At 42.5% G+C, this 26665-nt stretch overlaps 1 protein-coding gene across 5 annotated transcripts in view; it reads left to right on the top strand.

The window, feature by feature from the left end:
* The window catches only part of MTA3 (metastasis associated 1 family member 3), a 126281-nt gene that overhangs the window by 60256 nt on the left and 39360 nt on the right, over positions 1-26665 (top strand). For all 5 annotated transcript variants that reach the window (XM_061369710.1, XM_061369714.1, XM_061369712.1 and 2 more), the window contains exons 9-14: positions 3081-3269; positions 8333-8407; positions 14647-14705; positions 17239-17363; positions 18538-18689; positions 19524-19746. In XM_061369710.1, the coding sequence (XP_061225694.1) occupies positions 3081-3269; positions 8333-8407; positions 14647-14705; positions 17239-17363; positions 18538-18689; positions 19524-19746 (823 nt within the window). The remainder of the gene's footprint in view (positions 1-3080; positions 3270-8332; positions 8408-14646; positions 14706-17238; positions 17364-18537; positions 18690-19523; positions 19747-26665) is intronic.

Here is a 26665-nt window from a genome sequence, read left to right as displayed (position 1 = left end):
GGCAATGTACTTCCAAGTTAAGGAAAGACATATTTGTCATCATAGTAGTTACTCTTGCAGACGTTCCTGTGCTAATTGGGAGCATATTTTGAGCAGCAGTTAGTTACACCACAAGTTCTGGCAAAGTCTGTATCTCATTTGTGCTTTGGAAGGGATGTGCGTGCATAACACGAAGAAAATGATCCTGTTTGTGTTCTTGATGCCAGGCAGGTAACCCTTGCACTTGAAGTGTTCTTAATGGGATTTCTGCACACCACACCTTTCCAGTATTCCTAAATAGTTGTTTCAATTAAAGACGACTGTAAACAGGCTGATGTAAAAACCTAAAACACAGTAAATGTGAAGGTTCTAAACATGAGTAAATTCAGGGTGGGCTATTTCCATGTGTCAGTAGTTTGAAAACAGGTGGAAGTTAATGAGACAAGGCAGGAAACTAACAGTGCTTTGAGAAGAACCTACTCAAAGACATGAAACAACCTGTGCTTACCTTCTTAGGTGAGAGTAAATGTTCTTTTGCAGTGAGAAAGACTTGTGAGATAAACAACCGACACTTGCATTTCTGGCCTTCTCAGAGGCAGTGTTTCACTCTGTAATGAAAGTTGATCTCTGAGAAGAGAAAGAAACTGGGAAGCCTCCCTGTTTCATATTCCTGAACACTGCATAGTGCATACACTGACAGTGAGAGCTGTTAAAGCAAAGCAGGTTGATGGAATCGCTTCTTCCTTGTGGTGGACTTGTTTAGGAGAGACCATGATACTTTACTGTAAGGATGTAAATCTGGTTTTTTATATCTCTTCAGAATGAAAAGTATGAACGAGTTTTTCTTTTGCATTTCAAATGGCATCTTTATACTGATTTTTATTAGACTTCAGTATATGTGGCTCCTAAGATAAATGTGCTTGAAATATTATTGAATTACAGACTCCATACTCTGCATGCTTTGTTGGAGGCAGTTAGTCTGATTTAAGTGACCACTAAAACTGCAGCTGGTTTGGGAACTGTGTCATAGCTCTTTTGCAGCATGCCCTGTCGTCCCTCTTGGTCCCCGCTCCATGCAGTCCTTCCCTAGCTTTTGGTGGAGAGTTTTTTCCTTTTCCTTTTGGACTAGACATTATCTCTTTCTGTGGCTAATACCTTTCCTCTGGTGGAACCCCTTGAGTTCTTAAGGAAGGCTGGTTCCTCCTCTTGTCCTGTTTGGGAAAGGCATCCCCAGGTTTTCCCAACCTCCTTCACCTTAGGTATCAGGTACCCAGTACCTTGTGTATTGCGGTCTTCTCATCCTTAGGTAAAGCAGATTAAAGGAGATACTCCAGGACTTTTTGTCTTGGTCTCTAGTAATGTCTTCAGGCTGCTCTTGCTTGTGCTGGTGCTGGCGCTGGCACAGTTTATTGTGGGAACTGGATTGCAGGTGAGGGCTGACAGCTCTGCAGAAGGCAAAGAGCTGTTACCATGCGAGCTTGGCAGTGGTCTTCTGTCACAGAGCAGCTAGCTCAGTGAGAACAGTGCTTAGCCACAGAGCTCGATCTTTTCTTCAGTAATATCAAAACAAGCTTTATGTAATCAGGTGTTCATTATAGATGCGAAAAATGGAGCATAAGGCAAGAGCCAGATCCTGATTTATTCCTTTCTGTTGTCGTTTCTAAGAAAGTTGCTATCAGTGAATAGATCCGGATTTAGGAGCCCCTTGGAAAAATGCCTGTTATGTACAGTTTTTCCACAAAGGCTGGGATTTAAACAATGATTTAAACCTCGGTAACACATACACTGTAAGTGTTCAATCTTGAGGCCTGGTTTACGCATTGCCTGAATAATAAGCAGTAAATCAGTGTACATTTTTTAACCTGAAGTTAACGGATTTTAGGTATGTTAGTTATTTCCATATTAGAATACTTCATTTTAAGAACTGCTTTTTCTCAAGGCTGGTGAATTTGACATGAACCATAAGGAAGATGACATATTGCAGGATAATAGTGACATTGCTTCTTGCAGACAAAACAGTTCAAGAATCTTGTGCTTGATAAGCTTTCAAAGAGGTGTACTGAAAGCCGGAGAAAGACTTAAGCCACTCATAGATGGCAAAAGACAAGGAGAATTCATTGCTTGCAATACATTTGTATGCAGAAGCTCCCCTGGAAATGCTCTGGAAGTGCTATACTGACACATAACACAAGAGTGTTCCTTCCTTGAAAGGTTTGGGGTGCCCCCTCTCATAAGATGAGCTTAGGGCTGTGTGAGAGTTGGCGTGCTACGAGTTACAGCTCATCACTGTCATGGGACAAATAGGAGAGTGATGTTACACATTCACACACATTATTGCACTTTATACCTCTAATACCTCCTTCAGCACAACAGTTTAAGTGATGGGGTCTTCTGGGATGCTGAGTCAGAAAGGCTGCTTCTGTGTTGCTCATTTTCCCTGGGGCCAGATTTGTGATGTAGTTGCTTAGTATTCATATTCCCCAGCGTAGGTTTGTGATGCATTCGTTCAGGGTTACCTGTAAAGGGAAGGATGCTATAACTTGTTTTTGATTTTCCTCTTTTGTAGTAGGAAGTGAATTAACCAGAGACACCTCATTTACCCGTCTCTGACAACAGAGTTTAGTAAGGGACAAAAATCTTGCTCTTTTTTCAGTATGATAATAGTGAAAGCCATAAATGGCTTCCTTTGCCAGCAATGAGAATATCGAGCCCATAGATGCCCAGCAGTGGTTTAGCTGCTATTTAGGACTTGGGTTAATTGAAAATAGCTTCTCAGTCAATATATGCCACTGTCTCTATTGAGTTACTTGGAACCAATTTCTACCAGCTAAAGATTCTCTAGAAATGCTTGCAGGAGTTAATAAAGTAATGATATTTTTAGTAACATTTTGTTAAGACATTTCCTTTCCCAAGTTACCTAATAAACAAGGTATCTTCCTTATGTTCCACAGCAGACAGCCTGTGATAGCAAGATAAAATCTGAGTTTAGCAGTAATTGAGACTTCTTGCATGGCTTATAGGAAATAATACATTGAGTTTTCATTAACTGAAATGGACTACTATCTGTTTAAACATGGGTTTTGTTCTTGCCTCCATGCTAGTTTCATGCAATGGATACACTGCATAAACACAACTATGATGTGAGCAGCGCCATCAGTGTCCTAGTGCCACTTGGAGGACCTGTCTTGTGTAGAGATGAAATGGAAGAGTGGTCAGCATCAGAAGCTAGTTTATTTGAAGAGGCCTTGGAAAAATATGGCAAGGACTTCAATGACATTCGACAAGACTTTGTAAGTACTTAAGTATTACACTTTTCTGTTGCTGTGTTTTCGCATGGGTGAGCATAGCTGCTCTCTGTAGGTTTGGAAGATTAGCTACAGGAGGAAGAAGTCTGTGCAGCTGATATATGTAATTAACATCTGTTTTTATCCAAGTGAAAATCAGTGTGCTTTCTTGTTCAGTGCCATTCTTTGGAAGGATAATCCGTTTAATGGTTTAATACCAGGTAGGGTGTCGTGTGCTGACGTGCTTCATAGGGACTTCTACGAGGGTTTCATAACATCTGAACAAGTTCCAGCAACTTCTCAGAACTTCAGCACAATTTCCCCTGAAAGTCAGTAGCAGCTCCGTGGCTGACTCCCCTGAGCCGTTTTGGAAAGCTGGGTTTTCCTCCTATGCTTAGCAGGGAGAAGTTTATATTCAGATAGCTTTTTGAAGTGCACTGCAGGGAGGTATTTGACTTACTAGGTGTTTTGGTTCTTTGGAAAAATAAAGGGAATGTTTTCCATTATGCTTTCACTGCGCTGGGTTTGGTACTGGAGGGCAGCAGAGCTTTCATTTGCTGAGCTCTAATGCAGAGTAATTAAACTAAATTGCTTCTAACACTTTGCTGGAGTTGTTAGTAGTACTTTGCAAAGGTTTTTGCATGTTTCTTGCAGAGCTTCTTTCTTTCAAGGGAAAAGACTTCCTCTGTTGTACTAAGTTCAAGTTGGGCTTTGTAAGAAGGTTAGGATTTGAGCTAAAGGAATCCATTATGTAAGAGTGAAGTCAGTTGAAACATTTCCACCACGATCTCACTCTGCTTGACTCTGAGAGCTCAGATCTATTTTTTTCTTTGCAGAGGTTATTAATAGGCTTTGTGAGGGGAAAATGATGCACTATGGTAAATGTAGAAGTCCTTCCACGATTTGAGTGTGGGACAGTGGGATGAGGCTTGGCACTGAGCTAAGCTGTCTTCCTTTCAGTTCCACTGTTCTGAAATGAACCAGATAATGGAATGATGGTGGGAAGGCAAGGCTATTGTTTTTCTGAAGAGCTGACATTTTAACAGGTGTATTATATCTGCATGCTTAATTTTGAGATTCCCAAGGGAGAAAATGTTCATTACATTCATCGCGTAAGGCTGAAAATTGCATCGTGGATGAAACAGCTCTGCTAAGTTCAAGAGAATATGATCAGAAAAGAATATTTGATAGAGTTTTAGACCTGAAATCTTGATGTAAAATGCAGTTCCTTATTATTGCTCATACAGAGAAATGGTCCTCAGCTGTAACCGTGCAGTAGTTCAGTAGCTGTGTCTTCTAACTAAATCATAGGATCAGCTAGGTTGGAAAAGACCTTTAAGATCATTGAGTCAAAACAGTAGATGTTTCCTAAGACGTAGTATTTGGCTTTTCAAAATGTTGAAAGCATGTAATAGAGGTTTTATTGTCTGTGTACAAGCTGAGTCCTAACACTATTTGTGACCAAGTATACCTAAGCCTTGTCTCTGGTATTCACCTTGTGTTATTTTATGTATAATTGCTGTGTTACGTAGCATGGAATTCTGAGGGTATGCATACATCATAAAGTAATACAGAGGAGTACAGTGTTGCAGGAATTGCTTATATGTTTGCAGTGTTCAAATGCTAGATATGAGTGAGTCTACTAGAAGCCATGTAAAATGTTCAGATTTTATCTCTTGTAGATACCTTCTCTCTTTCACTGAATCTTCCTTCCCAAAACGCAGATACCTTTCCATGCCCTCCTCCCAAAGGGAGCCATGCACACATCTGGAGGTAGGGTTGCACAGCCTACTCAGGGCACGTTAACGATGAGTCAGAGCACAGCAGCAATGGATGCAAGGCACTAGTTAATCGCAGTCTCATTTACTTAACACAGCTAGGTAGTCTGTCCTTGGTCACTTCTTTTGCCTTGGGAAAAGCAGCATATCATTTTTAAAACATCATTAGGAGGACATCAATTCTACATATCAATTTCTGTGGTATTGGTAACTTGGTGCACACAGTCTTGATCTACTGCTGCGTAATTTGAAATCTTTCAGTTATTAATAATTGTGTAATCTTGGGATATCTTCATTTCTCTAGAGTAAAATTACTGTGTTCTCACTTGCTGTGTAGCATTCTACAAACATAGGCGTTTGAAAACAAATATTTGGGTTTAAGTGATTGTCTGAAATAGTCCTTCAAGACTTAGATTATGGGTATATGAAAAGTTTCTGCAAGGTGTGGTAGGTATAAATATGTAGGACTTAAGCAGTGATTTTCCACAAGAATACATTTATCTATCATCTTCCCTCTCTTCAGTGGCTCACCATAGAAAAGTGAGTACTGTTACACGTGTCACAAGAGCGGGGACAAAGAAACAAATGCACTGGTAGTGTGTGTGTGTGAACTTGTCCAGGTCTCCATGTAGGATCTGATGATAAAATTGGACCCTGTGGTGCCTGAGATCAAACTGGAACTTAAGCAGTCATGCAGTGGTGCCACATCACAGGCAAGGTTGTCATGTTGTGTAGCAGAAAGTGGTTGGTAGCAGTTTTCTGAAGCAGAAGGGTTATGTAGTGCCTGCTCAAGTCATTCTGTGCCACAGGAGCTGCCTTTGCTGAATCAGGCTGGATTTGCAAGGCACGGCAGCAGTTGCAGTCCTTGTATGATGTCCTAAAGGGCAGGTTTATTTGCTTTTCCAGCAGTTAGTAAGGACTGACAGTGTTTGATATTCAATGTGCAGCCCAAGCATTAAGCTATAAATATGAAATATTAGTAAGCAAACAATTATTATAAATGAAATGGTGTAAAGGAGTTTACCTTTATTTTAATAGACAGGAGAAGCTCCTTTGTTATCCAGTCACCAGTCTTGCCTTTGAACAATCATTTTCATCAACTGTTGACTCATCAGCTGTTACAGCAGCTCATTTGTTGAGGTTCTGCTGTTTGTAAGACCCTATGTGAATCCTAATCAACCGGAACTTTTTAAGTTAATTAAATTGACTTGATGTACTTTAATTACCTCACACCGCAGGGGAGTGCAGTGGAAGAAGCCTGACTATTTTATGTGCTCCAATTATAACTGTTTTCCTAATGTAAGAGACAGCTTTTGTGCTCGTTAATTCTTAGGTTTTCGTGATCAAGTTTTCACAAACATACAACTGTTGGATCTCAAATACAGCAGGAAGGACCTTGGGAATCAGGCTTGAACCATTTGTAGCAAACAAGAGCAGCTGATTTCCAACTTGAGACAATGGTGGAAACATGCCTTAAAGTCAACATGTTCACTTAAAGATACCACGTAGTTCTAGGGTTTTCCTGCTGCTCTGATCTGAGTGGCCTGGTTTTACCCTGAGGAAACTACAGGAACTGAAAATTCCCCTCTCCCTGTTTTTTTTACTGCTGACACCTCTTTGCTCATTTCCTCCCGCAGTCGGTGTTTGGTAGAATCTGGCAATGGGAGTACATTGTTCTATGGCTGCTCACAGCTTCTCTGGCAGTTCACAACCTCTGGAAGATTCTCGTGCCTCTCTTGTGCTGCCACTGAAGTGTGTAGGTAAATAGAATAGGGGATAACCAAACTGAGTGTGTCAGACAGGTTTCCCAAGTTGGGAATCTGAGTGCAAAAGGATTATTGGTTATCCAGTACAAGCACCTCAATTTTCTGTCCATTTAATTGTGGATGCCTGCTGAATGAGCACACTGGTGTCACAAGCATAGTTAAAGCAGATTTAAGTATTTTCTAGAGAAATGACAAAGGTAATCTGTAGCATGAATGTGTTAATAGGTGCTCAGGAAGGAAAACAAATACAGAGATGCTAAAATGTACTTGTTAGCAATGGGAAGTAGTTGTGGTGACGGTATTTCATCTGGATGCCACAAAGAATATGGACCTAGAGACTGAGAAGCAGCTCATCCATCGCCTCATACCAAGCACGTTTCTATCGCTAGCCTTTGCTTGGGTAGATTTCTCTTAAGGCATGATTAAAGGATTTCAGTAAACCAAATCATGTTGCTATTTATTGAAACATCAAGTTATGTGTTTGTTAATACTACAACTTGTTAATTAGGTGCAGATGGACAGGGATTTACACACTGTTGGTACACTGCCCGAGAAGGAGTTCATAGCTGAGGCTGGACCTGAATCCCAGCTCCTGAAAGGCAGAGGTGGAGCCAGGCTCAGTTCCTCCAAGTGTTCACAAGCAGGCAGTGGGGAAAACTGGCTGTGAGCTCCTGCACACAGGGAGAGGCGGCTTGATAAGTGTTCCTCCGTTGTTATAGGAACTTCATGGAAGGTTCAGGATCCCATTCTTTTAACTTTAGACATGCAGAAAGCCCCAGAGGGGAGTGAGTAAGGTTGGCAAGATGTTTCCACACCTGTATTTTCTGAGACTCCCTAAAAACACCATGCTCATGTCTAGAAAGCAGAGAATATTGGTGTTAGCTCATGCCTCTAGGAAGTACCATGCACATATTGCGTGTTGCCAGGTGATGGAAAATACCTCAGTGAAACACCTCTTGTCAGAACCACTCTTGTTGCTTAAGGTAACGTTTGTCCCTAGCATCCTTTTGTTCTTGTTTAGTGGTTGAGAGTATTTGGAGGTTTATGCCAAACTAGTGGCATTGGCTGGATTTGAAAACCCTGTAAACTGAGTGCAGTAACCATTGTATTTTGTCACATTATCATGAGACTCGAGCACAGTCTTGTCAGGATGAGTTATTTTAGTCCTGATGTTGTTCTCTATCTGATACGCTTTATAATAGAGACATTACCTTCTGTGTTTCCTGATGGAAACATGGGTTCTGTTGTGATCATTGTGTTTAACCTTATGGCTTAAACAGAACAAATTACAGTTGGGTTTGGATGTGTGATACTGTTGTAATTCTTCATCCCTGTTAACTATAAGGAAAGGTTGTATATAAGTAGTAGTACTGTGTATTCACTTGCATATGGATTGTAATGTAGTTATTGAATTACACAGACATTTTGGTAGTTGTGTATCACCTATACTTGATTTTAACGTGTTAATAAGATGTGCACTTGCAGTTTCTTGGAACCACTTTAATTTGCAACAAATGTTTTTCAGCTCCCTTGGAAGTCGCTGACAAGCATCATTGAGTATTATTATATGTGGAAAACCACTGACAGATACGTGCAGCAGGTAATGTAATGACTATTCCAGCATGAACCACTCTGCCACAATCTTAATGGGAACATGTTAAAGCATAAAAATCTGTTTGTGTTCTTGTGGGAGGCCTACGGTAATACTTGAGGCTCTAGACAGATGTTTTTGTGCTCTTCACAGGGCACATTGTCACATCCTCTGAGACATCACAGAGCTGTGAAGGGGTTTAAGCTGTTTGTGGTGTGTGCTGCTTTGCAGCAATAAGATTGGGCTGAACTGGGCTGGACCTGTCTGAGCCTGGCTGGACAAGCCTAAAATGAGCTGAACTGGGCTAAACTTGTCTGGAGTGGGCTAAATGGGCTGGCCTTAAGTGGGCTAAACTGGGCTGGGCAGAACTGGGCTGGACTGGGCTGAGCTGGGCTAATCAGTGCTAAAGTGAGCTGGGCTGGGCCGAGCCAAACCGGGCTAAACTGGGCTGAACTGTTGTTGGCTGGGCTTAGTTGGGCTGGACTGGGCTAAACTGGGCTGGAGTGGTCTGAATTGGGCCAAACTAGGCTTAACTGAGCTAAACGAGGCTGGGTTTGGCTATACTGGACTCAACTGGGCTGGAGTGGTCTGAACTGGGCCAAAGTGGGCTGGACTGGTCTGCACTGGGCTAAACTGGTCTAAACTGTGCTCAGTTGGACTATATTGGTCTGAACTGGGGTAAGCCAGTCTGAACTGGGCTAAACTGGGCTAAACGGTGTTTTCCCAGATGGCAGGGGAATGTTCTCTGGAACTGATTTGCCAGAACAGAATTCCCTTGTTCATCAGTTCCAAAACTAAGGAGCCCCCCATCATCCAGAGCCTGAATCCCATTCAATACACAATCCTCTCCCAGGGATGCTGCTGCAATGGGTCCGGGAGCTGCCCAGAGGAGCACCCGGCTCTGCTGGGTGCTGGTGCACAGGAGCAGCACATGGGCTCCTCTTGCCCTTGGAGACCGGGACACTGAGCAGCTGCAGGGGACACGAGTGCCGGTGGGAGGGATGGGAAGGGGGACACCTCCAGACCGCTTGGTGCCCCAGTTCCTCAGTTCTCCCCCGAGCCGTGCTGAGCTGACCTGAGCCGTGCTCGGCTGTCCCTGCCCATGGCAGGGGGGTTGGAGCTCAGTGGTCTTAATGTCCTTTCCAGCCCTCACTATCCTATGATTCTAGGATTCCTGGCTCCTGCTGCAGCATGGACTAAGAAGGAAATGGGCTGCAGAGCAAACGTGTCAGGCTTTGAAGCTGTTAGAGGGACTGGAGCAAAAGGAAAAATACACTGTGGTGAAATGGGTGCTATCATTAGGAACCTGGTACTCCACAATGAAACATTACTTTGGCATTACCGGGTTTTAAAAAACAAATGGAGAGCATTCTGCACGCAGTGGATGCGTTCATCCTTCTGATGGAACGTTCAGTTGTTTGGGCTGCTCTGGAGCAGAAACAGAAGATTATATTGGGTACCAAGGCTGTTATATTTTAAGCAGGGTTAGGCAAAATTTCCATGTTGGTGCTTTTAATATGTTAATATTCTTTATATATTTTCTCCTTGGTTAAGATATGTAAAATATTCTGAAATACTCATTAAGATTTAGCATTTCAGTTTGTAGCTCCTTTATTTGCTGCATAATAGTGGTGATGTTGTGTAGAGCACGTCGAAAAGAAATCCTGTGCTGTAATGGCTGCAGCTGGACTGTTAGCTGGATCTTTGGAACTGCTCCAGACCTTGTTCCAGTATGCCAGAAGGATGATTGCTTCAGGTTGTTCGTGTTTGTTTGGAGGTGTTTCTAATGAACACTTGTTAGGTCACAGAGAGTAAGGGAGAAAGGCTTTTACTGCATCGTAGAGTCTGGACCATCCCTGGGACCCTTAGTGCTGTGCATAATACAAGTAAAAAAGAATGTGCTGTTTATAAAGGGATGGTTTTTCCCGGGTTTGTTTCCAGTCATTTCATTTCTTTTGTACTGTTAATCTTTATCCTAGAAAGGTGTTGCCAGCAGAGTTTAGTCGTGCTGAGTGTTGGCTCTTAGGGATTTGGCAGGGGATGATTGTGAAGGATGAGGTGAAAAGATTTTACTGATACTGAAAGCATGGAGCAAGGATAAATTGAGGTGCAAATTGACTTGTGTTGACACTCTTAGGTTGCCCAGAGACTGATCTTGTTTCCTGGATTTGCTCTGCAGAGGCTGGTGAAAGACTAAGACTCCCTTCCTAAAGCTCACTAGGGCTTTCTTCCTAGTCTGTTATTGCAGTGGTCAAGGTGTGTGATGGTGTGGTGTTTATCTTTTCACAGCATTAGGTTTTTAGCCTCACATACAAGAAGAACACATATCTTTATGGTTATCTACGTCTTGGATGCTCTTACAAATGCCTGTGTTTTACTTGTAACTCAGTCAACTTAAAACATCTGAACTTGGAACATGGCAATGCACCACAGGATTGAACGCTTTAGACATGTACTTTCAAACTGGGCTAAGCTGGGCTGAACTGTTGTTGGCTGGGCTTAGTTGGGTTGGACTGGCCTAAACTGGTCTGAACTGGGCCAAACTAGGCTTAACTGGGCTAAAGGAGGCTGGGCTGGGCTGAGCTGGGCTAAATGGGGCTGGGCTGGGCTAAACTGGGTTGGACTGGGCTAAACTGCTGAACTGGGCTGGAGTGGCTGAAGTGGGTCTCACTGGGTTGGACATATCTGGGCTTGTCTAAATGGGGCTGTACTGGGCTGAGTTGGAGTAAATTTTGCTGGACTGGGCTAAACTGGGCTTGAATTGGCCGGTCAGGTCTTGGCTGGACTGGGCTGAGCTAAACCAGGCTGAATGGTGCTAAACTGGGGCTAATTGGGCTCAACTTGTCAGGGCTGAGCTGGAGCGGGCTGGGCTGTAAACTGGGCTGAACTGGGTTAAATTGGGCTGGGATGGGCTGGACTGAGCTGTCCTAAAGCGTGCTACGTTGGGCTGGGAAGGGCTAGAGTGGGCTGAGCTGTACTGGGTTGGGCTGCGTTGGGGTAAACCGGGCTGGACTGGGTTAAATTGGGCTGGGATAAGCTGGACTGGGCTAAACTGGGCTGGACTGAGCTGGCCTAAACTGTGCTACTTTGGTCTGGGCTAAACTGTACTGGGCTGGGCTGCATTGGGCTAAACTGGTCTGGATTGGGTTAACTTGGGCTTAACTGTGCTAAACTGGTCTGGACAGATCTGAATTGGGCCAAACTAGGCTGAACTGGTCTAAACTGTGCTGGGCTAAACTAGTCTGGACTGTTTTAAATTGGGCTTAACTGTGCTAAACTGGGCTGGACAGATCTGAATTGGGCTAAAGTAGGCTGAACGGGTCTAAACTGGGCTCCACAGGGCTAAGGTGTGCTGGACTGGTGTGAATTGGGCTAAACCCAGCTGAACTGTGCTAAATTGGTCTGGGTAGGGCAAGGTGAAGGGAAATAAGATGTGTTAATGTTCTCAGAGCTGAACCTGTCTAGCAAAACTAACTCAGGGCTTGGGTGTCACTCCTGGTGATGTAGCACTTACCATGACCGCTCCATAACACATTATGAGGAAGGCCAGGTGGTGAATTCCACCGAATCTGGTGTTCTCCTTATAATATTCAATGCTAAAAGCCTTTTCAACAGGAGAAGGGAAGAACCTACGTAAGTGTAAGTGCATCTGCATTACCGTACAGCAACTGTGTTCCGTTTCCCTCTCATCTATTGATTTCCATGGTGGAAAACAGTACTTAACATAGGGAAATGTTAATTTCTTGGGGTGTTTGTCAGTTGATAGTCATCACAGAAGATCTTAAAAAGAAATAGGATTCCATTTCAAGGGTAATTGATTCAAAGCAGTAGGGCCCACATGAAAAGCTGGGTTAGTGTAGCTTGACCTCCCCTGCGCTGCACTCTGTAAGACTTGTTTGCAGTAGTTACTGCTTAAGACCAGATCAACTTCCAGCCTTTACACTTTACCTGTTTCCGTTCTCTGATTCTCAACAGGCAGAGGTTTAATCCCAGAAATTGCAGCTCTTCGTTGATGGTTTTGTTTCTGCATCCTTTCTTCTCCTCCAGTTGATCTGTCAGTGTGAATTCAAGCTGTAATGTTCCTTTTTGCTTTTAGAGAGCAATGTTTAACCACAGTTTTAATGCGGAAAATAGAGCTTCTACTGAAAGGGCGTTGTGTGATTGTTTTGTAGAAGGCAGTATATCATTTGCTTCCACGTAAATAAAGGAGGAAAGCAATTGCCAAAATTGCCTTCCTTACAAGCCCCATGCCAGTACTAGAAGTGTGCTGAAATGTAATTAATGTGGATAGTCATTTCTCACTGACACAGCTTCTTACAAATGCCTTTACATTCTGACAGTGCCTCAAGGCCACTCTCCCCATTTCTTTCTCTTTATGGAGTTTTTCACATTGCTCTGACGGTCTTGATAGGTGTGCAGGGAGATTGATTCATCCTTTTGTAGAATGGGTGAATAAATTCACCCTGTGTTGGGAGCCTCAGTGGAGCACGTTACCTGCTGACCTGCAGCTTCGGGTGCTTTTTCCCTTGGAAAACAAAGAAAAAGGAGAGAGTTGTGGAAAGCCTGTGGTCTGAAGCTTTCCTCTTAAATGGAGAGGGTTCACCGTTGAGACCTCTTCTGCTGGGGCTGTGAAACGTTCTCAGATTGAAAACTCAGGTTATGAGGCTCGGTGCATGATGCTGCTGCTCCTTCTCCTGTAAGAGCTGACCGAGGCAGAGCATATCACATCTGTGATGTTGCCATGGGCCTGTGGAGGGTAGTGCAGTGATGCTGAGCCTGGTGCTGGGGAAGGACTGCAACTGCACTGAATGTGGAAGTTGCTTCTGCAGCCCTGAGCACAACAAGGCAGCTGTGAACAGCAGAAACCTGGATAGAAAAGGGCTCTTGTCCTATGTTCGAGGTGGCATAGACTGCTTAGGAGCTTGTCATGGATTGCTCCTCAAAGCTGAAGTGTTTATAAACGTGGGAGTTACAGCGATGGATGGCACAGAGGCAGCTTTCTGCAATGGGAAAGAGATGTTTCCATGGGGAGGCTTCACTGGGGCTGCGCAACCAGGAAAGCTGGAACCTGCCCCTGGCCTCACGGCTCAGGCAAGAGGCTCTGGGAGCAGAGTCTTTTGCTGATGACGTTTCTCAAGGTGGGAAATACCTTCCTGGACTGTGAGCCTTGCAGAGGTTGGGTATGAGACAATAAAGAGAATAGCAGAGGAGAGAACTGACTGTTGTAGGAGAAATGGAGGACTGGCTTTTAGATACCTGATAAAGAAAGGGGGGCTCTTGAGAGGCAGGCAGGTACTGGTGAGAATTACTACTGGGTATCAATATTCCTCCTTTTTTATTCCCCCTCTGTAATTAATAAAACTGTAATAAAACTTGTTTCAGCTCCTTTTCTCCCCTTTTTTTTCTTCTTTTTTTTTTTTTTTAAGCAAGCAAGCAGAATTAATGTCTTGAGTATGGGAAGAACCGGGAAATAGTGGGTTTTCCCTCTTTTATGTACAGGCAGATGTTTCAGATAACCAGTGGACATCTGAGCTCCGTATGTATTGTGCCCATTGCTGAAGTACTTGTCTTAGTTGCTTGTGTAATATGACGGTGATAACTAGAACTCAGCATTGTGGAAGTTAGCAGTATTACCTTGAGTGCACTCTGTATTGCATTTGTTGCAAGTGTGAAGAAAGCAGTAATTTAGGAAACTCATAGACTATCTTGATGATAGCGCAGCTGTCCTGCCACTGCTGTTCCTGAGCTGCAGTTTTAATGGCACTTAAAGCAAGCAGATGTTTAGTTATTTCTGACAGTCAGTGGTCTTGACTGTTCCTTCTGCTGCTTGTAAAATACTAGCCTCAGGTCAGATGTAGCACACAAGATGTCTTGAGTTACATGACTGATGAGGAACTCAGAGTGTGCAGTTTCATGTGTTTGTTTTCTACTTAGTCTGCAATTAAGGTTGGCCACAATGTTTATATAGGTGTAACCTGTGTACACTGTAATTGTTTGGTTGACAGTCTGATTGTTGTATGAGGCCTGGGAGCTCACTGGGGAGGACACAGTGTATTACCATTTTAGACTAACAATAAAAATCAAGAACTCATTTTGCATGGGTTTCATCTTGCTGAGTCCTACACTTGCTCTGGAGGCTCTTGTGGGATCACAAATTAGAAGTAGTTTCAAGATGGGTTGTGTGCAGTTTTATGAATTCTTGTATTTGAATGTAATAAACTATTTTAATGTGTTGATTTTTCAACTAGAAACGCCTGAAAGCAGCTGAAGCAGAGAGCAAATTGAAACAAGTATACATCCCCACCTAGTGAGTATAACAATAAAGTCTTCTTGTTGAAGGTTGTACAGGTAGAATGGAAACTGTAACGTGCAGTTACATGCATGGTATTTTCTTGTCGTCTTTTCAGTCGTTACTTTCTTAGTATTTGTTGCATGCAAGCAATATACAGAGATATAATCAGGAAATCACAAGCTCGTATCATACGTGAAACCCTTGTGCTTCACTGAGCCCTTTGTCATTGACCTACAAACTGCCTGGTCTGGAATGGTGAGAAGTTTCAAAAGGGGTGATCAAGTGCTGTGAGGGCTGTCACATACAAGAAGGGCCTTACCATTTAGAAAGCAGCATTTCCAGAACAGTTGCTTTCCAATCCCTGTAGCATAATACCTTCTATTTGTGTAAATGCAGTATTTCAGCACAGAAGCAGTTGTTAATGTAGTTACATCAAGTAAAATGAGATGCTTTCCCCTTACCTAGCTGATACAATCTGTTCTTCAGCTAGAAACAAGATATGCTCTGGCTGTAAATTAAAGGTAGCTAGCACACAGCCCCAAATGTTTTATCTTTGACCAAGTCTTGTCAATGAAATCTGGTTCCTCTGAGGGGGTTTTTAGACTTAAACTTGATGCTATACCTGCTTTTGTTAACATGTACTCCACAAAAACATGATATAATGTCTCTTTCATATTCATAATTTCCTCAAGATTATGAGAAGAGAAAGGGTTACAGGTGATGTTCTGTTAAGCTTCCTGTGGGTACATTCAGTTTACAGATATGTGAATTTCCCGTTGTTAGGAGTGTTTGTATTGTGGAATACTAGAATACCAAATGAGAGACTTTAAAAACCCACTGTTGTTTTTCAGTGACTTGTATAAACTGCATACAGTAGAACTTCATTTCCATATTGCATGCAGACATTTCTCTCTTAGACAGATTTAATAACACAAACAGCAGACTAATAAATTCATTCTTTTAATCTCACCTCTGGAGAAATGTGCATTTGGAAGCTCAGGTCTCTAATAGATGATGCGTTCAAAAGAAGCTGAAGCCTGTGGTAATGAGTGTTCCCTCATTCCCTCGGGGAAGTGGGTGCTTTAGGAACACTGAAAGATGCTCACTCTTTACAGAATGCTTTTTCAACTGAATCTCCTTGGCCCACATGGACAATTCAGGACTTCTGCTGGGATGTTCTCAGGAGGGACTGGTAGCACGGGATGGCAAAACCTCTGTGGAACATGTGGGATTGTTTTGTCTTGCTTACTGTCTTTTGTCTCCTCAGGACAGAATCCCCAGTGGGTGGGATGAGGGTGGCAGGACTTTAATCAAGTCTTTGATAACTGTGCAGTCTGGGGCATTGGTGGGCTCTGCTTCAGGACTGCTGAGTAGAATTGATTCTCAGAACTCAGTACCTTTTGAACTTGATCCTGAGGTATTTCCTGTAAAAGCAACGTTCTGTCTGCATTTCCAGTGAGTCCCTTTCAATTCATAGCTGCTCTGGAAGGCAACCAAGCAACAAATCATAACGTGGGAGATGTAATCATGTCTCGATCCCTTCTCTTGTACCTGGAGCCCCCAGTACTTGATAAAAGGGTATCTGGGAATTGTGTCTCTCACTGAATGTAGTGAAAAAGGAGAAGGTAGGAGACAGACGTACAGGCATTTGGAGCAGAGACGATACACCAAAGGTTTCTTCAGTTAGTCATTGTAACTAATCTTGAATACATTTTGTGCTGCCTAAAGTAATGAATGATTTGGGGGGGGATCAATGTATCCAGCCCTGCATTGTATTGAGAGTATCATTTGTCAGAGGGGTGTCTAACACCCACAAGGTTGGAGTTTGGAAATACTGTACTTAACCTAGTGAGGAGTATACTGATTCTCTCTGAATTAACTGGCCTGTAAAGTCCTTCTTCACTGAAGTATTAGTAGATAAAATAGTACAATATAACCAAAAGAAGAGGAAAAGAAAAAAAGGCAAATCCAGTCCTTCAACCTCTGACAGTAATTTAGGACAGAACCCAGACAGAACAGCCTGATGTTATGCAGGTGAGCTTTGCCAAGATTATAGACATTCACATTTACTGCAGCTGGTGGATGTGCTTCTGCTTGAAACAGGAGGCAGCAATAATCCCAGGCTGTCTTCTGGGACTGGAAAGCCTTGTAGTACTGCAGGCAGCATCGCTTCTCTTGGTTGTTCCGCTTAACCCAGTAACCATCCAGCCTCACCTTGTAAAAGCCTTATCTCTTGCCTGGAACCCCATGTGCTATGTCAGGCTTTGTTAATGCTTGACCTGACATTTGAGTTTTCACTAGCTTGCCAAGTAGCTCAGACCATGAGGGAGCATTTCAGAAAGATCTATGAATCTGAGTATCAAAGCAGCTCCTCACACAGCAAGTCTGACGGTGCTGAAAATGCAAGAGGAATATAAAAACCAGCCTTGTGGTTTAGAGCCATTCTACGGATGTTGTCACCACGCATCAGAATTCCAGAACTAGATTGTTGGTTTTCATGTTGACTAAAAGGTTGGTGAAATCCATTTTATTCTTTTTTTATTTAAAGCAATAAACCAAATCCTAATCAGATATCCAGCAACAATGGGAAACCTGCTGCAGTCAATGGAGCAATGGGAGCCTCTTACCAGGCACAGGCCTCACTCATAGGTCGGGCTTGTGAAAGCTGCTATAGTAAGTAAAGTTTTCTTTCTTTCTTCTTTTATGCTAATAAATCAGGGGGGCTGGCTAGTATTAATCTGCACTGGTTCTAACTTTGCATGCTACAGAGGGTAATTTTCAGTGACTTCTGTAGCAGAAATAAGTTAGAACCACTATCAATATAGTAATGAAATGTTAATATTCAAAATGCACTTTATGATCTGTTCTTTTTTAACAGTTCAGAAAGCACGGAAAGATGAGGCAGTAGAATGTGATGGCCCTGATAGGTTATTCCTTTCCCTTCAGAATATTAGATTGTGTTAATTTTGATTCTTCTGCAAGGCTGCAGGAGTTTCGAGTTGGTTTGGGGGGGTGTTGGTGTTGTGTGTCCCCCCATTGTTGTTGGGAGTTAGGGCTGTGTTGAGTTCTTCTTACTGTTTTGTGTGTTTCTGATGGTCCCTGTTGGACTCCTTGAAACAGCAGCCTTCAGCGTAGGTTGTATGAGAGGAGATACTAAAAACTCCAGAAGTGGCAAGAATGGAAAAGCTTTCACGTACCGTTGCTGTATGGTACTACGGCTGCTTGTCTCTCAAATACCAGTTAAATTAAAACGGTTGGTTTTCAAATCACATTTTTGTAAAGAAGAGTTTTCTTGTGAAAGATTACCAGAAGAAAAGGGAAAAGGTTAAATTATTGTCTCCTGCAGAGTCTTCACACGAGATAAAGGTACATCTTCCATAAGACTTCAACAGATGTGCTTTTGCTTTTCATATGGGGATCCTGATTTATAAGTACTCACTTCACATGACTTGAGCAAAAAAGCAGATCTTAACTAATTCTAGTAAGTGACAAGCAACATAATAAAGCTGGGTAAGATCAGAAATAGAGGATTTATAGGACTTTTTTTGGTAGTCTGCTGGAAGAAGATGTCTTCCTGGCAACATAAAGTCCTTGGTTCAGAATTAAATAGGGAAGCATTTTAGAAATTTCCATTTGCATTTGACTTCTGGGGTGCTGTTGTAAAACATAAATCAACTCAAAATTCAGGTTCTTACTTTCTCTGTGTCAAATGTATTAAATACCTGTGTTAAAATGCTTTTCTAATGCCATATATTATGGCCATATAAACCCATCTATCGCATCATTTGGATTTATTATGTTGAATGTAGTGTGCACCACTTTAGCTGTGCTGTTTTCTTCTCCTTAGCTCCACAGTCTCACCAGTGGTATTCTTGGGGTCCTCCTAACATGCAGTGTAGGTTGTGTGCATCTTGCTGGATTTATTGGAAGAAATATGGTGGCCTGAAAATGCCCACACAGACAGATGATGATAAACTGTCTTCCAGCCAGCCTACAGAGGTAGGATTGTGTACATGAATGTTCCTAAAACAATAATGCGGGGTTTTCACAAGACTGCTGTGATTTGAATATTTAATGGTATGAATTTTTTATATATGTGTTCAACTTTGGTATGACAAAGCTCAATCCTTAATCCTTTTCCTGTCTTTAATTTTCCTTGTCTTTATTTGACTGTTAGATCAACAAACATCTATTTCATGCATTGTTTTTTTTGTGGACAAATGTCATCTTCTCAGTCAGATGGTGTGGACCCTATAAGATGCCATCTAGAATGGCAGTATATACCCACCCACAATAGAATCATAGAATCACTGAGTGGTTTGGGCTGGAAAAGACCTGAAGATCATCCAGTTCCTACCCCCCTGCCATGGCCACAGACCCCCCACACTAGAGCAGCTTGCTCCAAGCCCCTGTGTCCAACCTGGCCTTGAGCACTGCCAGGGATGGGGCAGCCACAGCTTCTCTGGGCACCCTGTGCCAGTGCCTCAGCACCCTCACAGGGAAGAGCTTCTGCCTTAGATCTAACCTGAACTTGCCCTGTTTCAGTTTGAACCCATCACCCCTTGTCCTATGGCTGCAGTCCCTGATGCAGAGTCCCTCTCCAGTACCATGTAAAAAACAGTTATCTTTTTTTACAGCTTCATGCATAAGGTCAATTTTTTTGTACAGTGCTTATGCATGCTATAACCATGCTGAACCCAGGACAACTATACATGCTTATACACACTGTGTATGTATATTCAGCCTTGTGAATTGATCCAAATTGTGTAATTCTCTGAAGCTGCAGTTCTCTCCCATGCATGTGTTACCATTTTCTGTTTGGTGTTTCTGCAGGAACCCCATGTTAGGACTCACCTGTCCCGGCAGGCCACACAGGGAACTCCTGTTCGTAACACTGGGAGCCCAAAGTCGGCAGTGAAAACACGCCAAGCTTTCTTTCTTCACACAACGTGTTGGACAAAACTGGCCCGTCAGGTCTGCAAAAACACCCTGCGGCTGCGGCAGGCAGCGAGACGTCCCTTTGTCCCTATTAACTGTGCTGCCATTAAGGCAGAATGTAAGATGTTTTTTTAACTCTTAGCTCTGTGTGCTGTGCTTCCCACCCGTTTTATTTTTGCCTTTTAATTTTATTTTCTTTTTCAATAAACATTTCTGTCTGTACACTTTTTGCTTTTCATTTTTCTTTTTTCATTTGTCCAGCATATCACCAATACATTGAATCAAGTCTGGCTGCCTCCAACAGATTTCAGGCTGGGGAAAAAAAAAAATCAGATGAATTAAAAAGCAGATAACTATTACCTCATTCACTTACAAAACAATCTCATAACAAATCCAGGGCCACGAGAGGAAATCAGTGCTGTGACATAGAAACCGTGCTTCCTACTAGGCAGTGTGAAAGAAGTTTGCTTTCATGTTGTGTGTTGGTTCTTTCGCTGAGCAGAAAGCATAAACCTGTGTGTGTTTTACTCAGCGGGGTTGGTGAAAGATTAAGGAGCTGAGGATGCAACAAAGGAACTGAAATCTGGCCTATAATCCAGCCCTTTGTTGCTGTGGTGATCAGATGGTGGCGATAGCCATGGTTATTGTTACATCGTGGTTGCAGCTTTGTTTCTTTTTGCCTGTTGCAGTTTTAACTTTTACTTTTAAATAGAATTCTATATTATGTTTGTTCTTTTTATAGCCAAAATAGAAAGAACTAGTAAGTTCACTAGTTATGGGTTGTTCTCTTTATGTGCATATGTGTGTAAGTTCTGCTGCAAAGCCACTATTTCAGCAGGTTTTCTGTCTGTGCTGAGCGCGTTGTTTTACTGCTTGTGCTGTTGATTTTGTTTCACAGACTTCTACAGATGCAGCTCTTGGATTCAAGATGCAGCACTTGGTATTCCAGGATGAGCCGTGCTGGCTCATCAAACTGTGAATTGTATTAGAATTGAAGAGACCATTTTCGAGTATTAGATGTTGGGTTTATACCCATGTTTACTGGATTAAGGCTAAATATTTTCCCAGCATATTTAACTGGGATGCAGGTGATGTCAGTGTTGATTTTAAGACATTTACTCCATAGGGGCTTAATATCTGGTTTTGAGTAATTATTTTCCCCTTATGTACTTCAACACCAGCCGTCCTTCACATGCAAACTCTTGACCTGCTTCTGCAGTCGTCCAGAGCATGGTGACTATTTCTGTTTGTTGGCCATTTTCTTTCTTCTTTCAAAGCGATGCAAGTCAGGAGCAGCTTTCAGGTTTAAGGATATCATATGTCCAAGTGGGTTGTACCATATGGAAAAAGTGTGTCTAAGGCTGGACAAGGATTACGTTTTAAATCCTTAATACAAAAGAAGAGTTACTCTCTGAGAGGAAAGAATTGCACCACTTAATGTGTGTATTTGGCACTGATTTCTGCCAAATCGTGGAGTTCCCTTGAACCTTCTGGGTTTTTATCCATATCCTTTTTTAATCCCTCACTGCAGTAACTCAGTTTGAAAGATGAAGCTTGAGTTTAAGAAAAAAATAGAAGGGAAAAAAAAAGCAGTTATAAATATATAAATAGCAGAAAACAAATGATACCTGATTTAAATTGTGTTTGTGTGTACATATGCATACACACACACACTCTGTTGCTGTCATTGTCTCTTTGTTCAGTTGTACAGTGCTCTTACCTGCATTGTTATTGGCATGTCCTTACTCTAGTAAGGACTAGTAATTAAGTAAATTTAAAGATAAAAATAAAGGTTTTCTAGTTTTGTTCCTGTACTTATACCTGCTGACCTATGTTGAGTGCATACTGTAGATTTTAATGCTACAACTAAATAGGCTCCCTCTTCCTGAGAACGCCTTGGATCCTTTCTTAAGGAGAGATTGATGTGACTTGTTCTTAAATCTTTGCATTCTTAAAGCTTGTCATTTTTAAATCTTTTCATTTTTAGTCGAGCTACGTCATTAACAGTGATAATTTCAGATGTTGAATGCCACTGAGTAATTACAGTATTGAATGGATGTCTGCAGGTGTTCCAGAAGTGACAACCATGCTCAGGTAATAACATGGCCAGTGTCAGGTTGCCCTTGACGTGACATGGCAGGAGATGGTTAGGACATCCAAGAAGTGATCTGGGGTTTGTTTTCCATGTTGGTGTGCTGAAACCTGAATCCAATGGCTGCTTAGCTGCTTTGTCAGACTCACCTGACTCTGCGTGTGCCAAACCAGTGCTTCAAAACATAGCTGCATTTCTCAGTTATATTGCAGTAGGCACCAGGCCAACACTCAGAAACCATAAACTCTAAAGGCAAGGGGTGGTAGGGCACTTTTCCCAGCAGCCTACCAGTTTTTATGTTGTCTTGGTCTTACTCAGTTTGTTGTAGTCCCAGGTTGTAAGTGAAACTTGTTCCTAGCTCTGAGAAAGTTGGAAAAAGCCATCACAGAAACCTCAAACCCCGTTCTGCCTGAAGATGATAGACTCACTGTAGATGTTGGCAATAAACTTGTCTGATGGATGGTTAGAAACAGTTAGAATTGGTGAACTGTTTCAGTAAGAGGAAATTCTCATTCTCTAAATTAGGCAAAATACCTTCTTTTTCGTTTCAGAGTTAAGCAAAAGTACCCTGGCTGTGGAAGGTCTCTGAGTTAGAGGAAGCCAAAGTGGGCATTCTCCTCCTGGCAGTCGCTGGCAACACTGGATCTGTTTCCAGCTTATGAGCATGTTGATATATGTGAACCTTCTTACGTCAGCACAGGAAGGTTTTTGAGGGATCTTTTTCCCTTGCTCAGATACAGTTTTGTCATGATAACTCTTATGTATTAATTATAGTAATTTAAATTTGGGTAACTGCACTCCGTCTGTGTAGACGTGATTGTCAAAATGTTTTCAGTGGATGCTAATGTGTGGTCTGTTGAATACGGTTATCTGGAAATGGGTGTAGTGATCACAATCAAAACTTAACTTACCTTTCAATCTGCAGCTTTAATAACAAGTTTGGTACACAGCACTTGTTTCTTACAGGCTGGATTGATAAAACAAAGACAAGTGAAAATTAAGTAGAATATGCAAAATGTCACTGATCTGTCTTGTAAGCACACGGCCTGTGTTTTACTGACATCAAACTACCCATTCATCTGAGGTGAGTAACGTTCACAAGCGCTGTTTTCCAGCCTTGATTTTGACAGCTGTGGAAGATGCTTTGGCTGCCACTGGGATGAAAATCCTTTCTCTGCTGTTACCTTTGATTACAGTTTGTGCCACATTTGATTAGCCAGTAAAATAATGAGAAGAACACACTCTTTCTCTCCCAAAGTTATAAGAATGCAATTCAGGGAATCCATGGAGCACAGTATGTTTATTAGATAATCTGAATTTTGATAGATGATGGCGTGTGAAAGAGAAGCAGCTCCTCACCTCTGTCTCAGCCTTGGAGACTTATAAATCTAGTGTTTTAAAATCCCCTTTCAAATCCAAAAGAACAAGCCTCATTCACTGTCATCTTCTCTGCAGCCTTCACAACTTCCTTGACCTCTAATCCCCACAACAGTCACCTCCTTTCTAGGTTAAGAACTTGGTCTGTCTAAAACTATGTGAAGAATCTGTTTCCCCCTATGGTTTGTAATGTTGTTCCCTGGAGTTTTTCTAGCTGTGCTGTATCCTCTCTAGGGTTGTAGTGCCCCCAGTTACACGCGCTTCAAGAGACAGGTCTCCCCTGATTTTAGCCTCACATGTTCTCTATTTTCCTATCATAATTTATAATACTCTGATTTTACTCTTTAGTATTGTCTAGATACTTTTAGAACACTTTTAACACTGCCTCCATGGATTTTCTTCTGCATGGGGGTGATACGGAACTCATGGTTCCATCTGTATGTTAGCCAGATGTTACCCCTATGTTTATTGCATGGTGCTGCTGATAACTCTTTGCCATCGGTTTTAGCTTATTTATGCTTAGGAATTTCTTACCAGGAAACTTCATCTCTCTGATCACCTCTTTTCCTGATCTTTTATATGTTGAGCAGCGCTGATCCTTTGGGGATTACACAGACCATTAATTTTAATCCCTGAAAAAAACCCCTTCTCTTTAACCCTGGGGCAGCTTTGCAGTCTGGTGACACAGTTTGTGAAGAGCCAGTTGAAATGCCATGTTGGCTGCCAGGTCAGCTGCATGTGTAATGTGTCGCAATCCCTCCAGAAGGTCCTGGAAGACCTGTGGCATTTGCAGTCACTGGTTTACAGGACATGTAGGTAGGAAGGGACCTCTGGAGGTCTCTAATTCTACCCCCTGCATGTTCATGTGCTCATGGGCCTTTTGTTCTGATGGGATCTGTGTCTCCCAAGGATGGAGACTCCACAGCTTCCCTCTTCTAGCGTTGGGTCAACCTCACAGTAAACAGTCTTTCCCTTACATCTAACAACAGTTTCCCATCTCCCAGCTTGTGCCTGTTGCCACAGACAGCTATAGGATGTTGTCCTATCACTGCATACCTGAGAAGGGTCTGGCTGGGTCTTGTCTATGCTCTGCTGCTCTGTTGTTACAGATGGCCGTCAGGTCTCCCCTTGGCCTTCTCAGGGCTGACCAGACCCAGTTCTCTCAGGCTCTCTGTGTGTCCTGCACTCCAGACACCAGCTTGGTGTCTCCAGTAGCCGGACTTGCTCCAAAAGGATCTCCTGTAGTAGGGATCCCAGAACTCAGCACAGGGTCTGGACGTGGTTTTCTGCAGTTGTCCCTCTTGTTGCGAGGCCACACCACTGAATGATGCGAGAGCATTAAACATGTTTTCCCTTTACAAGGTCTTTGTTGGCTCCCTTGATGTTTCCACATTTAACTTTATGTTTCTATTAATAGCTCAACCCTTTTTCCAGGCTGCAGACCTACTTACTGAAGAATGTTATCACACTTGCCATGTTTTTGTTCTCTTGAACCAGGACCAGCTTAAGCATTAGTTAAACACCGGTAGAGTACATGCTCAGTGGTTCCTGTTTGGATGAATTACACCTGGTCTGGGTAATCTGTTTTTATTCATTAACCAGTTTGTATTGTGGTTCTTCCTGTGGACACTTTGATGTGACACAGTTCTCACGCTTCCCTCATCGAAGTTCCCTTATGGAACTGAGCTGCTTTATGTTCTGCAGTGAACACTGATGCAAAGAACGTATCCAGCTTTTTTGCCATGCCTGTGTCTTGCATGTTGTCCTCACCCACCTTGAGCATCTCCTATTGCTACAGCAGTAGCATACTTCCTGCTTTTGATATGTTTGGAAAAACACATTATCAAATATTATACTCCTTCATTTCATTTTAGGATTGGGTTTTGGGTTTTTTCCTCATAGATTCCACTATTTCCCTGACCTTCCTCAGGTTTTTATTGTTCCTGTGGGAGCCCATGTTTGATTTTATGCCTTGGTTTTCATTTTGGTTTTGACAACTTTTCTATCTAAATTTTATGCTGTGGTTTTACACTTGAGAGTGATGCACAGTCCAACTTTGATGGTTCTCTTTACGTAGTGCATAACGAGCATAAACTGTCCTGCACCTTTTATGGCAGCACTGTATTATGGATTAAAGTTTGCTGCTGATAATAGCTGTTTTAATAGGTAGGTGTGCTCTGGAACACCCACCCAGTACCTTTGGTGGACATGCTTTGTCTCCAGCATGGGACTTGTGCTCCCTTTGCAGCCTGTATTCTCAGTCAGCACATTAGTACCTCCCCATGAGTCAGTGGGGTTTTTTACAGCCCAGACACGTAGATGGAAGATTTTCTTGCTAATTACTTCTTAAGAGATGCTTTGCTGTTCCCAGAGTAACTCTAAAATACTTACTGCTTCGTCTGTGCTTATTTTGATAAGGGAGGCAGTGGGGACGCATCATTCGGCTCTGTCACTGGAACTATTTCAAGTGTGGAATTCTAAATCTGTTCCGGGCACCGGGCTCGGTGTAGTTTTTGATTCTGAGAACAGTGTACTTTGTTATTAAGCTAAAATATTCCAGTACTTCCTGTACTCAGCGTTAGGGCTCTGGAACCCTTGAACTGCCCAGACGCCAGCTAGCGTTTCCTGAACTTCAAGTCAATCCCTTAATATACTGACCTGCTGCACTGGAAACATCAGTGACCATACTGAAGTGCCTATTTCAGTCATTGCTGTGGGTTTGTGACCTACATAATTTTTGCACAGAGCTAGATAGAATGTGTAAAGAGATTGCAGATTCTTCTGTATTGTGTCTCACCCTCTTCATGTCACTGTGCACTCCTGTCTCGTGTGCTGGGATGAAGCAAACAGGAGCGTTTTGGTAAAAGAGAAGGCAGAGACAATGTGGAGTTACAATTACCATCATCTATTCAGAATATCTAGTTCCTGTAATGCTTGCTGGAAAATGTGGTTCTGCATGTGTGTGTGTGTGAAACCTATACAAAGGTGTGCATACAGGTATGCATATGTGGGAAGCAATGCGTGTGAGAGAACTCTGGAGCTACAAACATAGGAATGCAGTTTTGTACAAAACAGAATAACTCTGTTCTGGGGATACTGGAAGCCCTATATGGGGATTACTTACATGCTTTTGGAGCACACATAACACAGTCATTCTGAGTAGTTTAAAAAGAGGTAGCATAGTTCCAGGAGTCTTGAAGCTGTTTACTGGAACCTAGTGAATTGTGAATTCTTGCCTTAAGTTGATTGACTCCGCTGTCTGAGTGTGAACTTCTTCATAGTAACGCTTCTATGTTTGGGGCATTTAGACAGATTCTCTGCTTGTGTACTTGCAGTGCCTTCAAAGGTGGGAGCTCCTAGTTGTAGCATCACATTTAAGGTAGTTACTGAGCTGCTTTTTGTCTGCTGCCTTTGAGACCCTTGAGCTCTGTGGTACTTGGTTACAACTGACCACTTTGTTCAAAAGTTTATAGCAACAGGTCTTTTTTGGTTGTTCGTGTGTTGAGGTTGTGTTTGTTAACCTTCATCTTGCCATGATAGCCCCTGTGTTCTCTTTTACTTACTCAGA

Source organism: Neopsephotus bourkii, unplaced genomic scaffold (assembly GCF_033783945.1).
Source record: "Neopsephotus bourkii isolate Nb327-2 ecotype Australia unplaced genomic scaffold, CSIRO-AGI_Nbou_v1 NB_1510, whole genome shotgun sequence".
Classification (NCBI taxonomy): Eukaryota; Metazoa; Chordata; class Aves; order Psittaciformes; family Psittacidae; genus Neopsephotus; species Neopsephotus bourkii.
This window is presented reverse-complemented; position numbering and strand designations above follow the sequence as displayed.